Consider the following 21,803-nt stretch of genomic DNA (forward strand, 5'->3'; position numbering starts at 1 on the left):
TCTCTCCTCCCTCCTCCTCTCTCCCCCTCCCTATCTCCTAATTCCCCCTCCCTCTCTCCTCCCTCCTCCTCTCTCCCCCTCCCTATCTACTAATTCCCCCTCCCTATCTCCTAATTCCCCCTCCCTCTCTCCTCCCTCCTCCTCTCTCCCCCTCCCTATCTACTAATTCCCCCTCCCTATCTCCTAATTCCCCCTCCCTCTCTCCTCCCTCCTCCTCTCTCCCACTCCCTATCTCCTAATTCCCCCTCTCTCCTCCCTCCTTCTCTCTCCCCCTCCCTATCTCCTAATTCCCCCTCCCTCTCTCCTCCCTCCTCCTCTCTCCCTCTCCCCATCTCCTAATTCCCCCTCCCTCTCTCCTCCCTCCTCCTCTCTCCCCCTCCCTATCTCCTAATTCCCCCTCCCTCTCTCCTCCCTCCTCCTCTCTCCCCCTCCCTATCTCCTAATTCCCCCTCCCTCTCTCCTCCTCTCTCCCCCACCCTATCTCCTAATTCCCCTTCCCTCTCTCCTCCCTCCTTCTCTCTCCCCTCCCTATCTCCTAATTCCCCCTACCTCTCTCCTCCCTCCTTCTCTCTCCCCACCCTATCTCCTAATTCCCCTTCCCTCTCTCCTCCCTTCTTCTCTCTCCCTACCCTATCTCCTAATTCCCCCTACCTCTCTCCTCCCTCCTTTTCTCTCCCCTCCCTATCTCCTAATTCCCCCTCCCTCTCTCCTAATTCCCCCTCCCTCTCTCCTCCTCTCTCCCCCTCCCATTTCTCCTAATTCCCCCTCCCTCTCTCCTAATTCCCCCCTCTCTCTCTTTCCCTTCTCTCTCCCCCTCCCATTTCTCCTAATTCCCCCTCCCTCTCTCCTAATTCCCCCCCTCTCTCTCTTTCCCTTCTCTCTCCCCCTCCCATTTCTCCTAATTCCCCCTCCCTCTCTCCTAATTCCCCCCCTCTCTCTCTTTCCCTTCTTCTCTCTCCCCCTTCCTATCTCCTAATTCCCCCTCCCTCTCTCCTAATTCCCCCTCCCTCTCTCCTCCCTCCTTCTCTCTCCCCCTCCCATTTCTCCGAATTCCCCCTCCCTCTCTCCTAATCCCCCCTCTCTCCCTCCTTCTCTCTCCCCCTCCCTATCTCCTAATCCCCCCTCCCTCTCTCCTCCCTCCTTCTCTCTCCCCTTCCCTCTTGCTTCAAACCTCAGCCCCCTGGCCCTGAGACAGCTGACCAGACCCTAAACTTCCATCTGACCCCAGATGACCACTAGACTCAGTAGTGAGAACTGACGTCTGATCAAATACTGAATTTGACCCAAACTCTGAATGACCACTAGACTCAGTAGTGAGAACTGACGTCTGATCAAATACTGAATTTGACCCAAACTTTAGTTGCGAGTTCTGACTGGAGTCTGGATTTTGATTGGTCTCTGGGTTGGGTCTTGACTCAGAGCCAGGACTCTGATTGGTCTCTGCGGTTCTGTGTGTGTGCTGCTGATAGGATGAGCCCAGCTCCTTCCACTTCATGCGGTTGGCTGCTATCCCATCAACCATAGGCTTCAGCTTCACGTTTAGCTTCATCAGAGCCTAGAGGGGAGACAGTGTGGGAGACTGACTTAGAAGGAGCTGTATCATAGACAGAAATAGGCTCATTTCATGCAGGATGACTGAAAAAAGGGATGAAATAAAGACATTTCAGAAGACATCATACTGTGAAAACATACAGGTCTGGACTAAACAAAAGTACTGTACATAGATTTTATTGTGCTGGATTTCTCCTTTAACTTGGAGTGTCAGTAACAAACAGACTAGATGGGTTTAGAACAGGTGAGTCTGTTACCTGGTAGAGGGGCTTACAGATCCCATCTATCCACTCCAACTGCAGGGCAGGCAGCTCGTCTTTACGATTACGGTCAAAGATGGCCTGAAGAGAGAGACGGAGGGGGACGGGGGGACGGGGGACGGGGAGACGGGGGTCGGGGGGATGGGGGACGGGGGACGGGGGACGGGGGGTCGGGGGGGACGGGTGACGGGGGACGGGGGACGGGGGGTCGGGGGACGGGGGGACGGGGGACGGGGGGACGGGGGGACGGGGGACGGGGACGGGGACGGGGAGACGATGGGATGGGGGGATGGGGGGTCAGGAAGAGAAACTGCTGTTACAGTATCATCAACCCTGAAAGGCACTCCTAATCACTTAACTAACTTTAGTCATTTCATCCCAACAGTTGAATATCAAAAGAAAGAACTCCCTACATCAAGGCTAACTTTTGGGAACCCAGATGGTGTTAGAAAGATACTGAAGCTCAGCAGAAGGAAAGATAAAAGTCTACTTCCTAAATGCTGTGCAGACGAAAGGTGCATTAATGGAGTTTGGACTCAAGTGAATCAAGGTTGTAGTGGATGGAGCATTAATATCAAAGTTGATGATCTGACATTGAAGAGAAGTGTAGTGAAGGGAAGTTTATTTTGAAGGGAGGTGTAGTTGGAAGGGAAGTGAAGTTGTAAAATGAAGTGTAGTTTAACAGGAAGTGTAGTTTGAAGGGAAGTGTAGTTTGAAGGGAGGTGTTACAGTAGTACTGTGTACTGCTTACCGCTGGAGTCAACTTGAGCTCAGACCTCTCCCTGTCACCTTGCTCGAAAAACTCACTGGTCACCAACTCCGCAACCTGCAGGGGGATTTCAAAGTGATGTCAATGATGTCAATGATGACCCTATGGACCCTAGTCAAAACTAGTACACTATACAAGGATTAGGGTGCCATTTGTGACACAGAAAGAAGTTTTGTAATGTTTCACCTGTTTGGAGATCTCCCAGGGGCGGGTCACTGCACCCAAGTCACATGCTGTCATTAGCATAGACCTGGTGATGACAGGGGTCAGAGGTTCTTTAGAACCAAACCAAGTCTCCACATAAGGAGATTGTTGATCATGGTTCAATAGACAAGTAAGAAATATGGAAGGACCTGAGAAGTTCTCTGTGAGCCTCGTCTGTCCAGCTGAACTCTCCAGAGAGAACACAGTCAAAGAACTTGCTCCTTCGCCTGTTTAGGAGCACAGATAGAGTCACAAAATGGATACAAGGAAAAGGAGGGAGGTTCAATGGCAAAGCAGATGGGAGGTAGCCTGAGTGCCGGTCTGTTTATGTTATTAAGTATCTCTTCTACAACTGTATGTGGAAGTTGGAAGACTTACTGGAAGTGCAGGGTGAGGTCAGTGGAGAGGATGGCCTGTTTCAGCAGTTGCATCATACTACTGTACTCTTTGGAACACAGGTTGGCAAAGATATTATGACCCTGTTGGAAGACATGACAAAAATACATATTGTGATATTATGACCCTGTTGGAAGACATGACAAAAATACATATTGTGATATTATGACCCTGTTGGAAGACATGACAAAAATACATATTGTGATATTATGACCCTGTTGGAAGACATGACAAAAATACATATTGTGATATTATGACCCTGTTGGAAGACATGACAAAAATACATATTGTGATATTATGACCCTGTTGGAAGATATGACAAAAATACATATTGTGATATTATAACCCTGTTGGAAGACATGACAAAAATACATATTGTGATATTATGACCCTGTTGGAAGATATGACAAAAATACATATTGTGATATTATGACCCTGTTGGAAGACATGACAAAAATACATATTGTGATATTATGACCCTGTTGGAAGACATGACAAAAATACATATTGTGATATTATAACCCTGTTGGAAGACATGACAAAAATACATATTGTGATATTATGACCCTGTTGGAAGATATGACAAAAATACATATTGTGATATTATAACCCTGTTGGAAGACATGACAAAAATACATATTAAGAATCTATGACCCTGTTGGAAGACATGACAAAAATACATATTAAGAATCTATGACCCTGTTGGAAGAAATGCGAAAAAATATATACTGCTCAAAAAAATAAAGGCAACACTTAAACAACACAATGTAACTCCAAGTCAATCACACTTCTGTGAAATCAAACTGTCCACTTAGGAAGCAACACTGATTGACAATACATTTCACATGCTGTTGTGCAAATGGAATAGACAACAGGTGGAAATTATAGGCAATAAGCAAGACACCCCCAATAAAGGAGTGGTTCTGCAGGTGGTGACCACAGACCACTTCTCAGTTCCTATGCTTCCTGGCTGATGTTTTGGTCACTTTTGAATGCTGGCGGTGCTTTCACTCTAGTGGTAGCATGAAACGGAGTCTACAACCCACACAAGTGGCTCAGGTAGTGCAGCTCATCCAGGATGGCACATCAATGCGAGCTGTGGCAAGAAGGTTTGCTGTGTCTGTCAGCGTAGTGTCCAGAGCATGGAGGCGCTACCAGGAGACAGGCCAGTACATCAGGAGACGTGGAGGAGGCCGTAGGAGGGCAACAACACAGCAGCAGGACCGCTACCTCCGCCTTTGTGCAAGGAGGAGCAGGAGGAGCACTGCCAGAGCACTGCAAAATGACCTCCAGCAGGCCACAAATGTGCATGTGTCTGCTCAAACGGTCAGAAACAGACTCCATGAGGGTGGTATGAGGGCCCGACATCCAAGGGGGGGGGGGGGGGGTTGTGCTTACAGCCCAACACCGTGCAGGACGTTTGGCATTTGCCAGAGAACACCAAGATTGGCAAATTCGCCACTGGCGCCCTGTGCTCTTCACAGATGAAAGCAGGTTCACACTGAGCACGTGACAGAGGTGACAGAGTCTGGAGACGCCGTGGAGAACGTTCTGCTGCCTGCAACATCCTCCAGCATGACCGGTTTGGCGGTGGGTCAGTCATGGTGTGGGGTGGCATTTCTTTGGGGGGGCCGCACAGCCCTCCATGTGCTCGCCAGAGGTAGCCTGACTGCCATTAGGTACCGAGATGAGATCCTCAGACCCCTTGTGAGACCATATGCTGGTGCGGTTGGCCCTGGGTTCCTCCTAATGCAAGACAATGCTAGACCTCATGTGGCTGGAGTGTGTCAGCAGTTCCTGCAAGAGGAAGGCATTGATGCTATGGACTGGCCCGCCCGTTCCCCAGACCTGAATTCAATTGAGCACATCTGGGACATCATGTCTCGCTCCATCCACCTACGCCACGTTGCACCACAGACTGTCCAGGAGTTGGCGGATGCTTTAGTCCAGGTCTGGGAGGAGATCCCTCAGGAGACCATCCGCCACCTCATCAGGAGCATGCCCAGGCATTGTAGGGAGGTCATACAGGCACGTGGAGGCCACACACACTACTGAGCCTCATTTTGACTTGTTTTAAGGACATTACATCAAAGTTGGATCAGCCTGTAGCGTGGTTTTCCACTTTAATTTTGAGTGTGACTCCAAATCCAGACCTCCATGGGTTGATAAATTGGATTTCCATTGATTATTTTTGTGTGATTTTGTTGTCAGCACATTCAACTATGTAAAGAAAAAAGTATTTAATAAGATTATTTAATTCATTCAGATCTAGGATGTGTTATTTTAGTGTTCCCTTTATTTTTTTGAGCAGTGTATATTAAGATTTTATGACCCTGTTGAAAAAGATATATTTTCAGGTAATATATGGAAGGGGGAATGTCAGGGTTGAGGAATAAATGGAAGCTCTTAAGTAAAGGTGATGGTAGCCAAGGTTACCTCACTCTGTAGGATCATGACTGCATGGTTGAAGTGATGGTGCTCCAGAGTGGCTGATGTCCCATAGAGCAGGGCCAGAGCAGAGCCAGTCCTGTAGGAAGCAGCAGAGGAAGTACATTCAACTGATTGCACTAATTGACTGATTGATTGATTAACAGGGAAGATGGACGGACAGGCAAGCGGACGGACGGACGTGCAGACTGACTGACTGATCAGGCTAATATCTTCCTAATTTTTCTTTATTTTCCTTCATTTTCCTTATTTCTCTTTGGGGCTCAGCCGAGGTGACTCACTTGGCCTGGAAGGCGTTGTTGGTGCCACGGTGGTCTAAGTCATGGCAGAGACAACCCACCATCAACGCCAGGGTCTCTGCATCCGACAGAACATCCTGGAAACCAGCCGTCTGCGAACACAGAGGTAACGGAAGTACGGAAACTATCCAAGACATTACTTGTGTCCCAAATGGCACTGTATTCACTATATAGTGCACTACCCTTGTCCCGTCCCTGGTCAAAAGTGGGGAACAAAATAGGTCATTTGGGACAGAACCATTGTAATTGGTTAATCTTTACTTTAATTGCCTTAGTGGAGAAACAAATTGAGAAACAATGTGAACAAAACAGTTTGCCATGACAAAGGGGTTGATTGACTCAAGGCATTTCAGCCTTAAATGTTTTATTAATTTCAAAAGTTTCAAAAAACATAATTCCACATTGACATTATGGGATTTTGTGTGTAGGCAAGTGACACAGAATCTCAATTTAATAAATGTTTTAATTCAGGCTGTAACACAACAAAATGTGGAAAAAGTCAAGGGGTGTGGATTCTTGATGAAGGTACTGTAGAACCCTTTTTTGAAGGTTCTATAAAGGTTTTAAATTGAACTTTTACAGTGCTGTAGAGAACCCTTTTCAAAAGTTCTACAAAGAACCATTCAAATATGGTTCTATATACAGTAGCACCAAAAAGGTTCCGCTATGCTTACAACCCTTTTCGCTGCTATTGAGAACGCTTTCTAATGGTTCTTTATAGAACCTTTATGGAGAATGGTTCTTTAAAGAATCTTTGTCAATCTCAAAGGTTCTACAAATAACCTTTTGAAGAACCATACACTGTGTTTTATTCTGGTTAGTCATATTATATTGTTAAAACTCCACAGGTGTCATTATTGTGTTAACTGGTAGCTCTGGAACGGCTGGGGTCCCTGAGGAGAGGACTGAGATCGTCTGACTCAGCAAACCGTTCCCAACTGACACAAGGCCTTACGTGAGTCTTTTACAAGACACTGTACTGGCCATATTCAAATCTGACATGTAACAATATCACACAACAGATTGGATAAACTGGAATGACACTCTCACTCATGGCTGCACAAAAAGAGTTTTCAGCAAACCACGCCCCTACATTTTTATTATCCCTAAAAGATTAAAGAACCATTTTTTGAACTGCAAAGAATTAAGGGCTCAAAGGGAACTTTGACTCATTATGGTTCGGTTCCATTGTGACGACCCTCCCACTCTGTCTGCCATATTCTCTCTCTTTGTTCTTGTTTCCTTATTAGGATGCCGGTGGGCGGAGTTGGGAGGGTCGTCAGCTACATGGGAAACACCTGGGCCTGGGTGTGTCCTATGATAAATAAACCTCTTCCACATTGATTGGGGAGACTCTCCATGCAGACACCTTGGTTGATGTCTGTTGTGGTAGTTTTGTGGCTTTTTGGTTATTTGCTTTGGCACCGTTCAACACCCTGCATTATTACATTCAGGCATGCAAAACACTCACTTACACAACTGATTACTGATTACACACACCATTGTTCATTGTTCTTAGTTTACTTTATTTAATAAATATATATTTTGATATTCCTTGTCTCCACATTGTCTCCCTTTTGTTGCAAACTCTGAGCCGGTTCGTAACACCATATAGACCCATCAGCCTTACCAAAGAACCCTTGAGGAACCCTCTTTTCTAAACGTGTACATAGAGCATCTTTTGTTGCGTTGACTCACTGTGATCATGAGGAACATGCACTGGCACACGTTGAAGGCATGCCTCCAGTTATGGTACGCCACTGTGCGATAGTTCTTCCTCACCGTCAGCAGCCAGCGACACAGGACCTGAGAGGGACGAGGGACAGTCATAAGGAATACATGTTTGTTTTGCTGTTGTTCTCATATCAGGTGTTACTGTAACATGTCACCAAGAGAGTTCATCAAAAACAAGATAAATAGGGTTGCAAAATTCCGGTACTCCCAAAATCCCCAGGTTTTACAGAAACCCCAGTTGGAAGATTCCCGGAATCAGGACAGAATAACCAGGAAATGTGCTATAATCCAACCAGGATTTCTGGAAATTGTAGGGATTTTGGAAAAGTTGCTGGAATTTTGCAACCCTGGAGAGAAATAAGAAAGCCTCTCCATTCTCCCTCATTGTTGACCTCACTCACGTCATAGTCAATCTTAAACTTCTGGACGGCTCCGAGTTCCAGAAACATCCGGAGGGAGGCAGTGATCATGGCGTCATTGTCCAATGAGAAATCGTTGAAGTGGAACTCTTCGATGCCCAGCTCACTGCTCAAAGGGATCTTAGCAGCCTGAGGGAGTAGAATGTCAGCGTGAATATTGAGCGTCCTAGTAGCTGAACAGGAAATAACAAACTCAAAGCCTCAGGTCCTCTGACCCCCACCTCCACCCTCACCAGTCCCTCCAGTCCCTCTTTATGATAGGTTCTCTAACCTCCACCTCCACCCTCACCAGTCCCTCCAGTCCCTCTTTATGATAGGTTCTCTGACCCCCACCTCCACCTCCACCCCTCACCAGTCCCTCCAGTCCCTCTTTATGATAGGTCCTCTGACCCCCACCCCCACCTCCACCCCTCACCAGTCCCTCCAGTCCCTCTTTATGATAGGTCCTCTGACCACACCTCCACCTCCACCCCTCACCAATCCCTCCAGTCCCTCTTTATGATAGGTCCTCTGACCTCCACCTCCACCCCTCACCAATCCCTCCAGTCCCTCTTTATGATAGGTCCTCTGACCCCCACCCCCACCTCCACCCCTCACCAGTCCCTCCAGTCCCTCTTTATGATAGGTCCTCTGACCTCCACCTCCACCCTCACCAGTCCCTCCAGTCCCTCTTTATGATAGGTCCTCCGACCTCCACCTCCACCCCTCACCAGTCCCTCCAGTCACTCTTTATGATAGGTCCTCTGACCCCCACCTCCACCTCCACCCCTCACCAGTCCCTCCAGTCCCTCTTTATGATAGGTCCTCCGACCTCCACCTCCACCCCTCACCAATCCCTCCAGTCCCTCTTTATGATAGGTTCTCTGACCCCCACCTCCACCCCTCACCAGTCCCTCCAGTCCCTCTTTATGATAGGTCCTCCGACCTCCACCTCCACCCCTCACCAGTCCCTCCAGTCCCTCTTTATGATAGGTTCTCTGACCCCCACCTCCACCCCTCACCAGTCCCTCCAGTCCCTCTTTATGATAGGTTCTCTGACCCCCACCTCCACCTCCACCCCTCACCAGTCCCTCCAGTCCCTCTTTATGATAGGTTCTCTAACCTCCACCTCCACCCCTCACCAGTCCCTCCAGTCCCTCTTTATGATAGGTCCTCCGACCCCCACATCCACCTCCACCCTCACCAGTCCCTCCAGTCCCTCTTTATGATAGGTCCTCCGACCCCCACATCCACCTCCACACCTCACCAGTCCCTCCAGTCCCTCTTTATGATAGGTTCTCTGACCCCCACCTCCACCTCCACCCCTCACCAGTCCCTCCAGTCCCTCTTTATGATAGGTCCTCCGACCCCCACATCCACCTCCACCCCTCACCAGTCCCTCCAGTCCCTCTTTATGATAGGTCCTCCGACCCCCACATCCACCTCCACACCTCACCAGTCCCACTTCATGATAGTCCTGGGGTGTACGCATTAGTTGGACGTAACAAAACGTTTTGCAACGAAAATTGACGTTTCTATTGGACAAATTCATGTAGATTCTTCCCTGTTTCATTCCGTTTTCTGCTGTTTGGTTCCTAGTGAATACACCCCTGGGAAAGTTACCAGGTGACTTCTACATGGATACCTGTTTTGATTATTATCTTGTAGATTTTGTTTGTTTTGTTTGTTTGTTTGTTTTTCTATTTCTTCTACATGTAATGTAATTCTCAGACATACCTTGAGTCTGTCCACCTCTACCTTGGAGCATGTGGCATGGTAGGACAGCATCTGAGGGAGGAGAAAACATCATCATTGACTCATGGACTCTCTCTCTCTCTCTCTTTATATTTCTCTCTCTTTATCTCTTTATCTCTCTCTCTTTATATCTCTCTCTCTCTTTATCTCTCTCTCTTTATATATCTCTCTCTCTTTATCTCTCTCTCTCTTTATATAACTCTCTCTCTTTATATCTCTCTCTCTCTTTATATCTCTCTCTCTATCTCTTTTTATCTCTCTCTCTCTCTCTATTTATATATCTCTCTCATTATATCTCTCCCTCTTTATCTATAACTATAACTATTTTGCCAATTGGATTTGGTCCCCTCTACCACACGGAACCCCACTAATCTACTGACGGAAACGCACGAGGTGGCTAAAAACAGACCTCCGTCTTCTGCTAGCTTGCTACCCAAGGCCCGGCTAGCTGTCTGAATCGCCATGACCCCAACCAATCTCACTACTCACTGGACCCTTATGATCACTCGGCTAAGCATGCCTCTCCTTAATGTCAATATGCCTTGTCCATTGCTGTTCTGGTTCGTGTTTATTGGCTTATTTCACTGTAGAGCCTCTAGCCCTGCTCAATATACCTTATCCAACCCTTCAGTTCCACCACCCACATATGCGATGACATCACCTGGTTTCAATGATGTTTCTAGAGACAATATCTTTCTCATCATCACTCAATGCATAGGTTTACCTCCACTGTATTCACATCCTACCATATCTCTGTCTGTACATTATACCTTGAATCTATTTTATCGCACCCAGAAACCTGCTCCTTTTACTCTCTGTTCCGGACGTCCTAGATGACCAATTCTCATAGCTTTTAGCCATACCCTTATCCTACTCCTCCTCTGTTCCTCTGGCGATGTAGAGGTGAATCCAGGCCCTGCAGTGCCTAGCTCCACTCCTATTTCCCAGGCACTCTCTTTTGTTGACTTCTGTAACCGTAAAAACCTTGGTTTCATGCATGTTAACATTAGAAGCCTACTCCCTAAGTTTGTTTTATTCACTGCTGTAGCACACTCTGCCAACCCAGATGTCCTAGCCGTGTCTGAATCCTGGCTTAGGAAGACCACCAAAAACTCTGAAATATCCATCCCTAACTACAACATTTTCAGACAAGATAGAACAGCCAAAGGGGGTGTTGCAATCTACTGCAGAGATAGCCTGCAGAGTTATGTCCTACTATCCAGGTCTGTACCAAAACAATTTGAACCTCTACTTTTAAAAATCCACCTCTCTAAAAACAAGTCTCTCACCGTTGCCGCCTGCTATAGACCACCCTCTGCCCCCAGCTGTGCTCTGGACACCATATGTGAACTGATTGCCCCCCATCTATCTTCAGAGATCGTGCTGCTTGGTGACCTAAAGTGGGACATGCTTATCACCATCCTACAATCTAAGCTTGTTGCCCTCAATCTCACACAAATTATCAATGAACCTACCAGGTACAACCCCAAAGCCGTAAACACGGGCACCCTCATAGATATCATCCTAACCAACTTGCCCTCTAAATACGCCTCTGCTGTTTTCAACCAAGTTCTCAGCGATCACTGCCTCATTGCCTGTATCCGTAATGGGTCAGCGGTCAAACGACCTCCACTCATCACTGTCAAACGCTCCCTGAAACACTTCAGCGAGCAGGCCTTTCTAATCGACCTGGCCCGGGTATCCTGGAAGGATATTGACCTCATCCCGTCAGTAGAGGATGCCTGGTTATTCTTTAAAAATGCCTTCCTCACCATCTTAAATAAGCATGCCCCATTCAAGAAATGTAGAACCAGGAACAGATATAGCCCTTGGTTCTCTCCAGACCTGACTGCCCTTAACCAGCACAAAAACATCCTGTGGCGTTCTGCATTAGCATCGAACAGCCCCTGTGATATGCAACTTTTCAGGGAAGTTAGAAACCAATATACACAGGCAGTTAGAAAAGCCAAGGCTAGCTTTTTCAAGCATGAATTTGCTTCCTGCAACACAAACTCAAAAAAGTTCTGGGACACTGTAAAGTCCATGTAGAATAAGAGCACCTCCTCCCAGCTGCCCACTGCACTGAGGATAGGAAACTCTGTCACCACCGATAAATCCACTATAATTGAGAATTTCAATAAGCATTTTTCTACGGCTGGCCATGCTTTCCACCTGGCTACCCCTACCCCGGTCAACAGCACTGCAACCCCCACAGCAACTCGCCCAAGCCTTCCCCATTTCTCCTTCTCCCAAATCCAGTCAGCTGATGTTCTGAAAGAGCTGCAAAATCTGGACCCCTACAAATCAGCCGGGCTAGACAATCTGGACCCTTTCTTTCTAAAATTATCTGCCGAAATTGTTGCAACCCCTATTACTAGCCTGTTCAACCTCTCTTTCGTGTCGTCTGAGATTCCCAAAGATTGGAAAGCAGCTCCGGTCATCCCCCTCTTCAAAGGGGGACACTCTTGACCCAAACTGCAACAGACCTATATCTATCCTACCCTGCCTTTCTAAGGTCTTCGAAAGCCAAGTTAACAAACAGATTACTGACCATTTCGAATCCCACCGTACCTTCTCCACTATGCAAGCTGGTTTCAGAGCTGGTCATGGGTACACCTCAGCCACGCTCAAGGTCCTAAACGATATCTTAACCGCCATTGATAAGAAACAATACTGTGCAGCCGTTTTCATTGACCTGGCCAAGGCTTTCGACTCTGTCAATCACCACATCCTCATCAGCAGACTCAACAGCCTCGGTTTCTCAAATGATGGCCTCGCCTGGTTCACCAACTACTTTTCCGATAGAGTTCAGTGTGTCAAATCGGAGGGCCTGTTGTCTGGGCCTGTGGCAGTCTCTATGGGGGTGCCACAGGGTTCAATTCTTGGGCCAACTCTTTCTCTGTATACATCAATGATGTCGCTCTTGCTGCTGGTGAGTCTCTGATCCACCTCTACGCAGACAACAGCATTCTGTATACTTCTGGCCCTTCTTTGGACACTGTGTTAACTACCCTCCAGACGAGCTTCAATGCCATACAACTCTCCTTCCGTAGCCTCCAACTGCTCTTAAATACAAGTAAAACTAAATGCATGCTAACATTTTCATTTTACATTCACATTTCAGTCATTTACCAGACACTGTTATCCAGAGCGACTTACAGTTAGTGCACTCATCTTAAGATAGCTAAGTGGGACAACCACATATCTCAGTCATAGTAAGTACATTTTCTCTCAGTGAAACAGCTATCAGTAAAGTCAGAGCTATTAGGGGGGGAAAAGTCAAGTGAGAGTGTTAGTTCATGAAAGGCACATTTAAAAAAAATTATATCCTAAATGCCTAGTGAGTGGTTCAGTGGTTCAGTCCCAAATTCAGTCCCAAATTGTACCTTAAGCCCTTTATAGTGCACTACTTTTGACCATTTGGGACGCAAACTATCAATGCTCACATCCAGGGCCACAGACTGCTTGGCCCAGGTCTTCTTCACTTGATTGTACATCATGGTGTTGTTGATCCCCAGCCCACAGAATATCACAAAGGCCTGTATGGAGACAGGGTAGAAAAACGTTTCTACCTATAAAACAGCTTTCTAATTAACAATAAGTAATGAGGGGGTGTGGTATATGGCCAATATACCACGGCTAAGGGCTGTTCTTAAGCGCGACACATCGCGGAGTGCCTGGATACAGCCCTTAGACGTGGTATATTGGCCATATATCACAAACCACAGAGGCACCTTATTGCTATTATAAACTGGTTGCCAATGTAATTAGAGCAGTAAAAATAAATATTTTGTCATACCCATGGTATATGGTCTGATATAGCATGGCTGTCAGCCAATCAGCATTCAGGGCTCGAACCACACAGTTTATAATATCTATTATACAACAGGTGGGTCTAATCCTGAATACTGATGGGTTAAAACCGCATTCCAGCCAGTGTCTATTCCACAAGTTACCACCGGCTAAATCTATGACATTGAAATGTCTATTTACTCTGTTCCATCTGACTGCTCAATCCACTGTCTCATCATACATATATAGATATAGATAGATAGAACCTGCTCAATCCACTGTATCATCATACATATATAGATATAGATAGATAGAACCTGCTCAATCCACTGTCTCATCATACATATATAGATATAGATAGATAGAACCTGCTCAATCCACTGTCTCATCATACATATATAGATATAGATAGATAGAACCTGCTCAATCCACTGTCTCATCATACATATATAGATATAGATAGATAGAACCTGCTCAATCCACTGTCTCATCATACATATATAGATATAGATAGATAGAACCTGCTCAATCCACTGTCTCATCATACATATACTGCTCAAAAAAATAAAGGGAACACTTAAACAACACATCCTAGATCTGAATGAAAGAAATAATCTTATTAAATACTTTTTTCTTTACATAGTTGAATGTGCTGACAACAAAATCACACACAAATAATCCATGGAAATCCAATTTATCAACCCATGGAGGTCTGGATTTGGAGTCACACTCAAAATTAAAGTGGAAAACCACACTATAGGCTGATCCAACTTTGATGTAAAGTCCTTAAAACAAGTCAAAATAAGGCTCAGTAGTGTGTGTGGCCTCCACGTGCCTGTATGACCTCCCTACAACGCCTGGGCATGCTCCTGATGAGGTGGCGGATGGTCTCCTGAGGGATCTCCTCCCAGACCTGGACTAAAGCATCCGCCAACTCCTAGACAGTCTGTGGTGCAACGTGGCGTAGGTGGATGGAGCGAGACATGATGTCCCAGATGTGCTCAATTGGATTCAGGTCTGGGGAACGGGCGGGCCAGTCCATAGCATCAATGCCTTCCTCTTGCAGGAACTGCTGACACACTCCAGCCACATGAGGTCTAGCATTGTCTTGTATTAGGAGGAACCCAGGGCCAACCGCACCAGCATATGGTCTCACAAGGGGTCTGAGGATCTCATCTCGGTACCTAATGGCAGTCAGGCTACCTCTGGCGAGCACATGGAGGGCTGTGCGGCCCCCCAAAGAAATGCCACCCCACACCATGACTGACCCACCGCCAAACCGGTCATGCTGGAGGATGTTGCAGGCAGCAGAACGTTCTCCACGGCGTCTCCAGACTCTGTCACGTCTGTCACGTGCTCAGTGTGAACCTGCTTTCATCTGTGAAGAGCACAGGGCGCCAGTGGCGAATTTGCCAATCTTGGTGTTCTCTGGCAAATGCCAAACGTCCTGCACGGTGTTGGGCTGTAAGCACAACCCCCACCTGTGGATGTCGGGCCCTCATACCACCCTCATGGAGTCTGTTTCTGACCGTTTGAGCAGAGACATGCACATTTGTGGCCTGCTGGAGGTCATTTTGCAGGGCTCTGGCAGTGCTTCTCCTGCTCCTCCTTGCACAAAGGCGGAGGTAGCGGTCCTGCTGCTGGGTTGTTGCCCTCCTACGGCCTCCTCCACTGAGAAGTGGTCTGTGGTCCCCACCTGCAGAACCACTCCTTTATTGGGGGTGTCTTGCTAATTGCCTATAATTTCCACCTGTTGTCTATTCCATTTGCACAACAGCATGTGAAATTTATTGTCAATCAGTGTTGCTTCCTAAATGGACAGTTTGATTTCACAGAAGTGTGATTGACTTGGAGTTACAATGTGTTGTTTAAGTGTTCCCTTTATTTTTTTGAGCAGTGTATATAGATATAGATAGAACCTGCTCAATCCACTGTCTCATCATAGATACATAGATATAGATAGATAGAACCTGCTCAATCCACTGTTTCATCATACATATATAGATATAGATAGATGGAACCTGCTCAATCCACTGTATCATCATACATATATAGATATAGATAGATGGAACCTGCTCAATCCACTGTCTCATCATACATATATAGATATAGATAGATGGAACCTGCTCAATCCACTGTATCATCATACATATATAGATATAGATAGATAGAACCTGCTCAATCCACTGTTTCATCATACATATATAGATATAGATAGATAGAACCTGCTCAACCCACTGTCTCCTTATAGATATATAGATATAGATAGAACCTCAGTGGAGAGGGAGCTTGCCTCAAACAGTCTTTGGTCTGCATCATTGAACGTCCTCCTGTCCAGGCGATTTAGAATCTGGGCAACCCCTTAGAACAGTACAGAAAATACATCAATATTTGTAATCATTGAACGGGTGGAATAGCAGAAAGGTAAAAAGACAGAGTGGTTTTCAAGTGACAGTGGATGGCTGAACAGACTGGTGAACCCACCTATTATCTGATGAGTCCGATTCCAGATGGGGACGCATAGTACTGATCTGATGTGGAATCCTGAGGCTTGATCCGTCTGGGGAGTACGGAGTGGAATGTTACTGTGTGTGCATGCCCACACATCTGTGTGTGTGTGTGTGTGTGTGTGTGTGTGTGTGTGTGTGTGTGTGTGTGTGTGTGTGTGTGTGTGTGTGTGTGTCCACGTCGGCACCAACGATGTTAGGATGAAACAGTCAGAGGTCACCAAGCACAACATAGCTTCAGCGTGTAAATCAGCTAGAAAGATGTGTCGGCATCGATTAATTGTCTCTGGCCCCCTTCCAGTTAGGGGGAGTGATGAGCTCTACAGCAGAGTCTCACAACTCAATCGCTGGTTGAAAACTGTTTTCTGCACCTCCCAAAAGATAGAATTTGTAGATAATTGGCCCTCTTTCTGGGACTCACCCACAAACAGGACCAAGCCTGGCCTGTTGAGGAGTGACGGACTCCATCCTAGCTGGAGGGGTGCTCTCATCTTATCTACGAACATAGACAGGGCTCTAACTCCTCTAGCTCCACAATGAAATAGGGTGCATGCCAGGCAGCAGGCTGTTAGCCAGCCTGCCAGCTTAGTGGAGTCTGCCACTAGCACAGTCAGTGTAGTCAGCTCAGCTATCCCCATTCAGACCGTGTCTGTGCCTCGACCTAGGTTGGGCAAAATTAAAGATGGCGGTGTTCGCCTTAGCAATCTCACTAGTATAAAGACCTCCTCCATCTCTGCCATTATTGAAAGAGATTGTGACACCTCACATCTCAAAATAGGGCTACTTAATGTTAGATCCCTCACTTCCAAGGCAGTTATAGTCAATGAACTAATCACTGATCATAATCTTGATGTGATTGGCCTGACTGAAACATGGCTTAAGCCTGATGAATTTACTGTGTTAAATGAGGCCTCACCCCCTGGTTACACGAGTGACCATATCCCCCGCGCATCTCGCAAAGGCGGAGGTGTTGCTAACATTTACGATAGCAAATTTCAATTTACAAAAAAAAAAACCAACAACGACGTTTTCGTCTTTTGAGCTTCTAGTCATGAAATCTATGCAGCCTACTCAATCACTTTTTATAGCTACTGTTTACAAGCCTCCTGGGCCATCTGCAGCGTTCCTCACTGAGTTCCCTGAATTCCTATCGGACCTTGTAGTCATCGCAGATAATATTCAAATTTTTGGTGACTTTAATATTCACTTGGAAAAGTCCACAGACCCACTCCAAAAGGCTTTCAGAGCCATCATGTCTCTGGACCTACTCACTGCCACAGTCATACTCTGGACCTAGTTCTGTCACATGGAATAAATGTTGTGGATCTTAATTTTTTCCTCATAATCCTGGACTATCGGACCACCATTTTATTAAGTTTGCAATCGCAACAAATAATCTGCTCAGACCCCAACCAAGGAGAATTAAAAGTCATGCTATAAATTCTCAGACAACCCAAAGATTCCTTGATGCCCTTCCAGACTCCCTCTGCCTGCCCAAGGACATCAGAGGACAAAAATCAGTTAACCACCTAACTGAGGAACTCAATTTAACCTTGCGCAATACCCTAGATGCAGTTGCACCCCTAAAAACTAAAAACATTTGTCATAAGAAACTAGCTCCCTGGTAAACAGAAAATACACGAGCTCTGAAGCAAGCTTCCAGAAAATTGGAACGGAAATGGCGCCACACCCAACTGGAAGTCTTCCGACTAGCTTGGAAAGACAGTACTGTGCAGTATCGAAGAGCCCTCACTGCTGCTCGATCATCCTATTTTTCCAACTTAATTGAGGGAAATAAGAACAATCCAAAATTTATTTTTGATACTGTCGCAAAGCTAACTAAAAAGCAGCATTCCCCAAGAGAGGATGGCTTTCACTTCAGCAGTAATGAATTCATGAACTTTTTTGAGGAAAAGATCATGATCATTAGAAAGCAAATTACGGACTCCTCTTTAAATCTGCGTATTCCTCCAAAGCTCCGTTGTCCTGAGTCTGTACAACTCTGCCAGGACCTAGGATCAAGGGAGACACTAAAGTGTTTTAGTACTATATCTCTTGACACAATGATGAAAATAATCATGGCCTCTAAACCTTCAAGCTGCATACTGGACCCTATTCCAACTAAACTACTGAAAGAGCTGCTTAATTTTGCTTGGCCCTCCTATGTTGAACATAATAAACAGCTCTCTATCCACCGGATGTGTACCAAACTCACTAAAAGTGGCAGTAATAAAGCCTCTCTTGAAAAAGCCAAATCTTGACCCAGAAATTATAAAAAACTATCGGCCTATATCGAATCTTCCATTCCTCTCAAAAATTTTCGAAAAAGCTGTTGCGCAGCAACTCACTGCCTTCCTGAAGACAAATAATCTATACGAAACGCTTCAGTCTGGTTTTAGACCCCATCATAGCACTGAGACTGCACTTGTGAAGGTGGTAAATGACCTATTAATGACGTCAGACCGAGGCTCTGCATCTGTCCTCGTGCTCCTAGATCTTAGTGCTGCTTTTGATACCATCGATCACCACATTCTTTTGGAGAGATTGGAAACCCATATTGGTCTACATGGACAAGTTCTGGCCTGGTTTAGATCTTATCTGTCGGAAAGATATCAGTTCGTCTCTGTGAATGGTTTGTCCTCTGACAAATCAACTGTAAATTTCGGTGTTCCTCAAGGTTCCGTTTTAGGACCACTATTGTTTTCACTATATATTTTATCTCTTGGGGATGTCATTCGAAAACATAATGTTAAATTTCACTGCTATGCGGATGACATACAGCTGTACATTTCAATGAAACATGGTGAAGCCCCAAAATTGCCCTCGCTAGAAGCCTGTGTTTCAGACATAAGGAAGTGGATGGCTGCAAACTTTCTACTTTTAAACTCGGACAAAACAGAGATGCTTGTTCTAGGTCCCAAGAAACAAAGAGATCTTCTGTTGAATCTGACAATTAATCTGGATGGTTGTACAGTCGTCTCAAATGAAACTGTGAAGGACCTCGGCTTTACTCTGGACCCTGATCTCTCTTTTGAAGAACATATCAAGACTGTTTCAAGGACAGCTTTTTTCCATCTACGTAACATTGCAAAAATCTGAAACTTTCTGTTAAAAAATGATGCAGAAAAATTAATTCATGCTTTTGTTACTTCTAGGTTGGACAATTGCAATGCTCTACTTTCCGGCTACCCGGATAAAGCACTAAATAAACTTCCGTTAGTGCTAAATACGGCTGCTAGAATCCTGACGAGGACCAAAAAACTTGATCATATTACTCCAGTGCTAGCCTCCCTACACTGGCTTCCTGTTAAGGCAAGGGCTGATTTCAAGGTTTTACTGCTAACTTACAAAGCATTACATGGGCTTGCTTCTACCTATCTTTCCGATTTGGTCCTGCCGTACATACCTACACATACGCTACGGTCACAAGACGCGGGCCTCCTAATTGTCCCTAGAATTTCTAAGCAAACAGCTGGAGGCAGGGCTTTCTCCTATAGAGCTCCATTTTTATGGACTGGTCTGCCTACCCATGTGAGAGACGCAGACTCAGTCTCAACCTTTAAGTCTTTACTGAAGACTCATCTCTTTAGTAGGTCCTATGATTAAGTTTAGTCTGACCCAGGGGTGTGAAGGTGAACGGAAAGGCTGGAGCAACGAACCGCCCTTGCTGTCTCTGCCTGGCCGGTTCCCCTCTCTCCACTGGGATTCTCTGCCTCTAACCCTATTACAGTCACTGTCTTACTGGTGTTCTTTCATGCCGTCCCTGGGAGGGGTGCGTCACTTGAGTGGGTTGAGTCACTGACGTGGTCTTCCTGTCTGGGTTGGCCCCCCTTCTTGGGTTGTGTCATGGCGGCGATCTTTGTGGGCTATACTTGGCCTTGTCTCAGGATGGTATGTTGGTGGTTGAAGATATCCCTCCAGTGGTGTGGAGGCTGTGCTTTTGCAAAGTGGGTGGGGTTATATCCTGCCTGTTTGGCCCTGTCCGGGGGTTTCATCGGATGGGGCCACAGTGTCTCCTGACCCCTCCTGTCTCAGCCGCCAGTATTTATGCTGCAGTAGTTTATGTGTCGGGGGGCTAGGGTCAGTCTGTTACATCTGGAGTATTTCTCTTGTCTTATCCGGTGTCCTGTGTGAATTTAAATATGCTCTCTCTAATTCTCTCTTTCTTTCTTTCTTTCTTTCTTTCTTTCTTTCTTTCTTTCTTTCTTTCTTTCTTTCTTTCTTTCTTTCTTTCTTTCTTTCTTTCTTTCTTTCTCTCTCTCTCTCGGAGGACCTGAGCCCTTGGACCATGCCTCAGGACTACCTGGCATGATGACTCCTTGCTGTCCCCAGTCCACCTGACCGTGCTGCTGCTCCAGTTTCAACTGTTCTGCCTGCGGCTATGGAACCCTGACCTGTTCACCGGACGTGCTACCTGTCCCAGACCTGCTGTCCCAGACCTGCTGTCCCAGACCTGCTGGAACCCTGACCTGTTCACCGGACGTGCTACCTGTCCCAGACCTGCTGTTTTCAACTCTCTAGAGACAGCAGGAGCGGTAGAGATACTCTCAAAGATAGGCTATGAAAAAGCCAACTGACACTTACTCTTGAGTTTCTGACTTGTTGCACCCTCGACAACTACTATGATTATTATTATTTGACCATGCTGGTCATTTATGAACATTTGAACATCTTGGCCATGTGCTGTTATAATCTCCTCCCAGCACAGCCAGAAGAGTACTGGCCACCCCTCATAGCCTGGTTCCTCTCTAGGTTTCTTCCTAGGTTTTGGCCTTTCTAGGGAGTTTTTCCTAGCCACCGTGCTTCTACACCTGCATTGCCTGCTGTTTGGGGTTTTAGGCTGGGTTTCTGTACAGCACTTTGAGATATCAGCTGATGTAAGAAGGGCTATATAAATACATTTGATTTGATTTGTGTGCACGCGCATACAGATGTAGGATCTTAATTGAATCACTCTTTTGTTGCTGAGAATGTTCCTGCACTGAAGGAAATGCAAACCTGCAGTGTATTCAAGGTTTTAAAAAGGCTTTCAAAGTTTGTAATTTCCACTTTAAAATGTCAGATTTGTCAGGAACAAAAAATGTATCAACCCCCTACAAAACATTTGCATTAATCATAATCCACATAATAATCACATTTCCTCTTTCTGCAGGATTATTTTCCTGCTGTAGCAAACTGGCTCAAATTAAGATCCTACCTATGTACGTGCGTGCCTGCGTGTGCATGTGTGTGTCCAAGTGTGTGTGTGTGTGTGTGTGTGTGTGTGTGTGTGTGTGTGTGTGTGTGTGTGTGTGTGTGTGTGTCCGTGCGTGTGTTGATTGTGAGTGATTGGTGCCCCACCTCAGCATCAAAGCGGGGGTCCTGACAGACGTCGCTGATGTTGACAGGCAGTCCCGTGGACGCCACCAGCTCAGCAATGCTGTTATTGATCAGCCAATCAGAGCAGGACAGCTTCTCCATGCTGACTTTGTCAAAGAGACACACACTCTCAAGAAATGCCAAATACATGGATTGGGGATACAGGAGGACGTCAGTACTTCCTATCAATTGTTATGTATAACTATTAAAATATCTTCTCCTAAGCAGCGGAGACTTCACCTGATGTCACGGTCCATGTTGCACAGGGGAGACATGAGCTCAAAGGTCTTTGAGAACTTTACCACCTGGTTAAAATGCACACAATTGGAGAG

The 21,803-nt window shown here is 46.1% G+C and overlaps 1 protein-coding gene across 1 annotated transcript in view; it reads right to left on the reverse strand.

Annotated features, from left to right (window-relative positions):
• Nucleotides 1-1,165: 1,165 nt before the first annotated feature.
• LOC145879591 (dual 3',5'-cyclic-AMP and -GMP phosphodiesterase 11A-like) overlaps nucleotides 1,166-21,803 on the reverse strand; it is a 32,158-nt gene continuing 11,520 nt past the window's right edge. The window contains exons 5-20 of the mRNA XM_082975835.1: nucleotides 21,712-21,776; nucleotides 21,454-21,598; nucleotides 16,091-16,166; nucleotides 15,900-15,967; nucleotides 13,261-13,353; nucleotides 9,797-9,847; nucleotides 8,063-8,209; nucleotides 7,626-7,733; nucleotides 5,910-6,019; nucleotides 5,617-5,707; nucleotides 3,163-3,263; nucleotides 2,934-3,011; nucleotides 2,767-2,830; nucleotides 2,563-2,637; nucleotides 1,809-1,892; nucleotides 1,166-1,555 (exon numbers count right to left, since the gene is read on the reverse strand). Of these exons, the coding sequence (XP_082831961.1) occupies nucleotides 1,166-1,555; nucleotides 1,809-1,892; nucleotides 2,563-2,637; nucleotides 2,767-2,830; nucleotides 2,934-3,011; nucleotides 3,163-3,263; nucleotides 5,617-5,707; nucleotides 5,910-6,019; nucleotides 7,626-7,733; nucleotides 8,063-8,209; nucleotides 9,797-9,847; nucleotides 13,261-13,353; nucleotides 15,900-15,967; nucleotides 16,091-16,166; nucleotides 21,454-21,598; nucleotides 21,712-21,776 (1,746 nt within the window). The remainder of the gene's footprint in view (nucleotides 1,556-1,808; nucleotides 1,893-2,562; nucleotides 2,638-2,766; nucleotides 2,831-2,933; nucleotides 3,012-3,162; nucleotides 3,264-5,616; nucleotides 5,708-5,909; nucleotides 6,020-7,625; nucleotides 7,734-8,062; nucleotides 8,210-9,796; nucleotides 9,848-13,260; nucleotides 13,354-15,899; nucleotides 15,968-16,090; nucleotides 16,167-21,453; nucleotides 21,599-21,711; nucleotides 21,777-21,803) is intronic.

The sequence above is a fragment of the Salmo salar genome, chromosome 05 (genome assembly GCF_965601325.2).
Source record: "Salmo salar chromosome 05, fSalSal1, whole genome shotgun sequence".
Classification (NCBI taxonomy): Eukaryota; Metazoa; Chordata; class Actinopteri; order Salmoniformes; family Salmonidae; genus Salmo; species Salmo salar.